The sequence below is a fragment of the Pseudopodoces humilis genome, chromosome 30, assembly GCF_049639895.1.
Source record: "Pseudopodoces humilis isolate 2021_Gansu_Grassland_sample_001 chromosome 30, ASM4963989v1, whole genome shotgun sequence".
Taxonomy (NCBI): Eukaryota; Metazoa; Chordata; class Aves; order Passeriformes; family Paridae; genus Pseudopodoces; species Pseudopodoces humilis.
In genome coordinates this window covers 129126-135563 of record NC_142229.1, presented here as the reverse complement: position 1 = coordinate 135563, position 6438 = coordinate 129126, and the positions used below count along the sequence as shown (strand labels likewise).

Sequence of the window (6438 nt, the reverse complement as noted above, 5' to 3'; positions counted from 1 at the left end):
TTTTCATATTGACCTTTATTGAGCAAGAACTGCTGTGACTGTTTTACATCAAACAACAAAAGGTTGCGTACTGTGCATGTCAACAAGGTTCTCCCAGGAGCAAAAGTCCTCCCTAATTGCACCAGTGAGGTAAACACAATTAGTTATAAGTAGCTTTTTTTTTGTTTTTTTTTTTTTTTGTTTTTTTTTAAGGCTAGGAGAGTTCTGGTTCTCATGAATACTCTATTACTGTTTTCGGTTTGGTTTTGGCTCAGTTGGTTCTTTGCATAATACGTCTGAACTTGTTCCTCAGATACGTCCCTCCAACAGCTCAGGAAATTCAGAAAAGCTTCCTCTGCACATTTCATCTCATGCACTAGTAGTAGGAGTATTTTTTTTGTAGATCCCCAAGCTCTGTGGAGGGAGTACATCTTGAGCCTGCATGCATTCCCCCCCCCTTCCCTATATTGCACAAAAAAGTAAAATACTGTGTGTCTGGAGCCTCCGTGAGAGAACCCGATCTGCTTTGAAGCCGTCACCCACATGCATTTTGCAGCTGTCTATGGCTTAACCTTTTGCACCGACCCAAGCTCTTGAATTGGCTTGAATTCTAGCTATGGTTGGTTTTATTCGCTCTCTTTAATCTCCTTTACTACAGCATGTGAAGTGACTTTCTCCACTTTCTTGGTGGACACCAGCTTCTCCTCAAAGCTTTCTTCGTGCTCCTCCACCTTCTGAGTGACGGTCACCGATTTTGTGATGAACGTGGTGCCACTGTCCCCACCCTCCCCTGTGATTTTCTCCACTTTTTTGGTTACTACGATTTTCTCAGCCTTGTCATCCACGGGGCTCACATCAAGGCCGTTAGTGACCACTCCCTTGTCCTCCTCCTCCTTCTCTTTAGATTCCTCCTCCTTCTCCTCCACCTCCCCATTGACCGCAATGTCCTCTTTCCTGGACTCCTTCTCGGCCTCGGCGCTCACTTTCATTACCTTGGTGACAGTGATGGTCTCCTCCACCACAGCCTTGGCACCCTTGCCAGGGGAGGGAGGCTTCTCAGGGGACCGGCGTTTCTCAGGAGCCACAGATTTCTCGGGAGTCACGGGCTTCTCAGGAGTGCGCGGCTTCTCTGGGCTTGCCAGCTTCTCAGGTGGTGCCAGCTTCTCCGGGGCCACAGCCTTCTCCGGGGAGGTCACCTTTGGTGTGGCAGGTTTCTCTGGAGACGCCGCTTTCTCCTCCTCCTTGGCCACCTTCTCTGCTTTCTCCACCTTCGGCTCCTTGGCTGCTTCTACAGCTTTTTCCTTCAGGGCGGCCTTGGCCGGCTCTGTTACTGGGGATTTCGGGGGGGACTTTATGGGAGGTGTTTTGACCTTCTCTGCCTTTGCTGGTACCTCTTCAGCTTTGCCCTTGGGTTCAGGTTTTTCCTCCTCTTCCTCAGCTTCCTCCCCTTCTTCCTTTTCCTCGATTTCTTCTTTTTCAGAGCCACCTTCTTCCGCAGCATCAGATTTTGCAGCTTCTTCTTCCTCCTCCGCTTCCTCTTCCTCCTTCTCTTCCTCCTCAGGTGCAGCTTCTTGCTCTGCAAGAGCCTTCTCAGAAACTTCTTCCTCTGCAGCTTCTTCTGCTTTTTCTTCCTCCTGATCCTCTTGCTGTGCCTTGGCTGCCATTTCTTCTGCAATGGCTGCCAGGGCATCTTCCATTTCAGACTTCTCATCCTCCACCTTCGTCTCTTCAATGATTTCTTCTACAAACTTGTGCTGGACCTTCAGCTTTGGTGGTTCAATTTTTGTTTTCTGGATTTTGGTGGATGCTATTGTGACAGATGGTTGTCTGTGTGTGAATATGGGACCAGTAATGCTTCCAGAGAAGGCACTGAATCTTGTCTCTTCACCCTCCAGCAGCTTCCTAAGGGAATCAGGAGGAGAGAGAAAAAGAAAACAAGTTTAAAAAAAACAAAATAAGGGACAGCTATGGGCATATTTGTGGCTGTCCCATCCTTGGAAGTTTCCAAGACCAGGCTGGATGGGGCTCGGAGCAGCCCGGGATAGTGGAAGGTGTCCCTGCTTTGGGATGGGATTTAAGGTCTCTTCCAGCCCAAACCATTCCAGGATTGTACAATATTTCCCTGCTGTACTATTCCCCTGCCACCAGGATGGAACCAGTTTGCTATGGAATGTGCTGGAACTGACCAGGGCCACCCACTGCTCACAGCCCCAGCTTTTCCTTGAATCTGCTTTTTTGCAAAACTCACATTCAGCAGTTTTTAGCTTGGTTTTGCTTAGTGGCAAGTGTGACACCTTCAGTGATCAGTTAAAATTCATCTTTACTGTCAGAAAGCTTCATTAGGGCATAAATCAGCAGGAATTTGGACAAACTAACTAATTTCAAAGGATTCATTATGACTTAGGCAAACAGAACTTGACACAGCCGACAGACCCAAATCAAATATTGTGTCTGAGCCTGTCACAGCTGATTAGGGAACATGTTCTAATTTAATAATTTGGCATCCACCTTTTCTTTGTGGGAATATGAGAACTGGAGACTTCAGCTGACTTTGGCAGCAGCCAGCTACAGCCCCCAGGGTATCTGTGTGTCTGAACAACCTCAGGAATTTCAACAGATCTGGAGATGGGGGAGTTTTTGTGTTGTTTTCACTTTTTTTCTATTCAAGTGTTTTTCATCTCAGCCTGTGACCCAGAAAAATCAGGAGCTCTCCAGCAAGAGTTCTGAAATGATATAGGAGACTAAAAGAACCTGCCAGGTGATGGCAACAGCAAGCAACGCTCAGCTCCAGATTAGAGCAGATGCCTCTGAAGGAAAGTTGAGCAAGAAAAGCAAAAGTATTTGTGACAGGCAGATCAGCACTCGCTGCCTCAAACCATGATCAAGCAAATTCACTGTCTCTCCCAGGCGATAAAAGGGAACTCTGGTGACAAGCCCTGCATGCCTGGCATCTGCAAAGCAGGCAGGAATTAAAAATAACCTCGTCTTTCACTGCATCTCCCGCTCGTGCAGCCAAGGACAGAATGCGGCACGGGAGCCGCCGCACTGAGTCACGCTGTGCTTGTGCCCACGGGGCTCGCTGGCAGCTCTGCCCCTCATCAGCTGGTCCCTAATGACCTTCTGGGCTCTCACTGGGCTGCCTAATGGCTGCAGCGATTTAGCCAAGCTCTCATTTTACCCGTGCTGGCTGCACGCAGATATTTCTTAGCTGTGGTAAAGCTTCCTGAGGCAGCAGCATCTGCAGCGCTATTAATATTCCAGGCATGTCTGCAAAGAGCCCACCGTACCTGTATGCAGCAATTTCGATGTCCAGGGCCATCTTGACATTGAGGAGGTCCTGGTACTCCCTCAAGTGACGAGCCATTTCCCACTTCGTTCCTCTGAGCTCGTTTTCCAGCTGGTGAATCGTGTCCTGCAAGGGAGACGTAGAAAACCCCTGTGACACGGAGAAACGCCTCACGCGGTGACACAGTGGGCAGAACTTCTCTGAGGGGACTTTTAGAAACTGTTCCCACCGCTCGGGGAGGCAGGGCCGGCATCAGAGCAGGACCCACCCGCTCCCACCGCCCTCCGTAGCATCCTTCCCCCACCCTCCGCATCCCTCGCTGCGGAGCCGGCACCGGGCACTTCCCGCATTTCCTCCTTCCACAGCCGGCACCGGGCACCCCCCGCCTCCCCGCTGGGTTCGGGACAGCCCCGCACCGCCTCCCCGGTACCTGATAGGTGCTGAGGTCGTTATTGTGGCGCTCCTCGATGTCGCTGAGCTGCCTCTCCAGCGACTCCTTGGTGCCGCGCACCGACTCGAGCTCGATGCTCTTGGACTGGAGCTGGCGGCGGTACTCGGCGATCTCCTCCTTGGCGGAGCGGATCGCCTCCTTGTTCTGCTCGGCCGCCTCGGTGAGCTTGGCGTAGCGGCACTTGAACCACTCCTCGGCCTGGTGCATGTTGTGGTCGGACTGACACTCGAGCTGGGCACGGATCTCCTTCAGCGCCGTCGTCAGGTCTGTCTTCAGGTAGTCCTTCCTCTCCACGGTGGCGTGGGACGCCTGCAGCTGCGCCAGCAGCTCGGCCACCTCCTCCTCGTGGTTGCCCCTCAGGAAGGCCACCTCGTCCTGCAGCGATTGCACCTTCTTGTCCAGCTCGGCTCGCATCAGCGAGGCCTCCTCCATCTCCTTGCGCAGGGCGCGGATCGTCGCCTCCGTCTCGTCGCGGAGCCGCGCCTCATCCTCGAAGCGCTCCCGCAGGCGCTGGATGTCCTCCTCGATGTGCTCCGAGTCCAGCTGGATCTGCGCCTTCTCGTGGCTCACCTGCTCCAGCGCCCCGCGCAGCTCCCGCAGCTCCTGCTCGTAGGCGTCGCTGAGCTGCGCCCGCCCGGCGTGTTTCTGCCGCAGCGCCGCCAGCTCCGCCTCGATCTCCTTGTTCTGCTGCTCCAGGTAATGCACCTTCTCGATATAGCCGGCGAAGCGGTCGTTGAGCCCCTGCAGCTGCTCCTTCTCGTTGGAGCGGCTCAGCTTGAGCTCGGCCGCGCCGTTGAGCAGCGAGGACTGGCTCACGTCCAGGCTCTCGGCCGAGCTCAGCACCGTGGAGCCGTAGGCGGCCCGCGGGCCGCCCAGGTTGGGGCGCTTGTAGGAGGAGGACACGGTGCTGCCCGAGCCCCTCGACCAGGACTGCGAGCGGAAGCCGCTGGACGGGGACGCGCTGGCGCGGCTGTAGGTGGCCCGGGTCTCGGTCACCCGGCGGTACGAGGGATTGCCCAGGGGCTCCATGGTGTAGCTCATGGTGGGACGCTGGGGGCGGCGGTGCGGGGCTCCTCCGGCCGCCGCCACCCCTTTTATAGCCCGGCTGGGCGGCTGCGGGGCGGCCCCGCACACGTGTGCGGGGGGCGGCTCCCCCCGACCCGCCCCGCCCTGAGCCCCGCCCTGGCTCCCCCTTCCTTCCCCTGCCGTCCCTCGCCTCGTCCCGGCCGGCCCTGCCCGGCTCCTGCCGCCTCCCCGCTCCCCTTCCCCCTGCTGCCTCCACTCTTTGCCCCTTCCTCCCCTTTCTCTTCCCCACCCACCCCCCCCTTCTCTCCCCTGCCCCTACTTCCTCCTTTCTCCCCCCTGCTGCCCCCTTCCCTTTCCCGTGTTCCTTCCCTCTTGCCCTGCTTCCTTCTCCCCCCTTCCCTAGGCCAGCACCCTCTTCCTTTTTTCCTCCCTTCCTTTCCATTCGTCCCTTTATTTTCTCCATTCCCTTTATTTTATTTTTTTCCTTCTCTTGCTTTCCTTCCTTTCACTTCTTTCCCCTCTTTCTTCAATTCCTTTTTGCTCTTCTCCCTCTCTTCCTCTCTTTTCTCTCCCGCAGCGCCCACGGCAGAGCGGAGCGCGGTGCCGGCCCCGGGCCGCTGCCGGGGGCTGCCGAGCAGGGTAGGGCCGGGAACGGGGAACCGGCAGCGGGATCCGGGAATGGGGATCTGGGAATGGAGATCCGGGAATGGGAATCAGCGGCTCCATCACCACGGACAGCTCCCGCCGGGCGGGCTGGGGTGGGGACCGGCCTGCCGCGGGGGCTCGGGGGATTCCAGGGGGCACAGGGAGCCGCAGATGGGTAGGGAGGCTCCTGTCCCCCCGTCCCCCTCTGTCCCCCCTGTCCTCAGGCGGGGTCTGGCGTGTGAAGGTCGCAGCGGGCGGGGGAGGGGGCGCTCGCCGGGGCTCTGCGGCACCGAGCGCTCCCCGCACTGGCTCCGGCTGCTCTGCGGGAGGAGCGGGGGGAAGCCCAGGAGCAGCCGGGCAGCCAGCAAGAGTTTGGGAGACCCCCCGTGGCATCCCAAATCCTTGCTCTTGGTTCTTTTCTTCTCTTCCTTCCTTCCTCTCTTCCCTTTTTCTTCCACCCGCCCGCTTTGATCTTGGTGCATTGCTCAGAATGAATAATAAATTGTTTGAAACCTTGTTAGAAATTACGTTTATGGGGAAAAATAGACTATGTACGGGCTGCATGACCGTGCCTGGCTGCCATCCAGGCTCTGACCTCCTCCTGGAGAGATTACAGCTATGGAGGAAATGGATTAGTAAACTTCAAAGAGAAAAAAATAAAATAAAACAACCAACCCCCACCTCCCAAAAAAACCCCCAAAACCCCTGCCACAGCTCTCATGGAAAAGCAGAGGGACGCTGTGGGGGGAGAGTGAATTCCTCGCTCTGAAGGTGCAGAAAAGGCTCTGTCTGTGTTCACAGCCTGAATTTCTGAGCAGATGATCTGGCGAAAGGCAAAGCCCTCCTCACAAACTGCCCTGACAATTGCTGGTGGGATGCATGCGGCTACCAAGAGCTGGGGAATTCTGAGGGCCAGGGTTAAACTTTGCCGAGCACATGGAGCCTCGCACCTCTGCTGGCTCATTAATATGACGCTGTCATAGGACTGCAGCACTGCAGTCAGAGCTCGGATTTATCCCCAGGCTCTGCTCCCAAACACGGCTCCAGCCGC

The 6438-nt window shown here is 55.9% G+C and overlaps 1 protein-coding gene across 1 annotated transcript; it reads right to left on the bottom strand.

Moving 5' to 3' along the window:
- On the bottom strand, positions 1–4773 carry NEFM (neurofilament medium chain). The gene is made up of 3 exons (XM_005534063.3): positions 3696–4773; positions 3267–3391; positions 1–1881 (listed from the first exon to the last, which is right to left on the bottom strand). Exons 1-3 carry the CDS (start codon positions 4755–4757, stop codon positions 606–608), a joined length of 2463 nt encoding a protein of 820 aa, XP_005534120.1. The 5' UTR covers positions 4758–4773; the 3' UTR covers positions 1–605.
- Positions 4774–6438: the final 1665 nt, after the last annotated feature.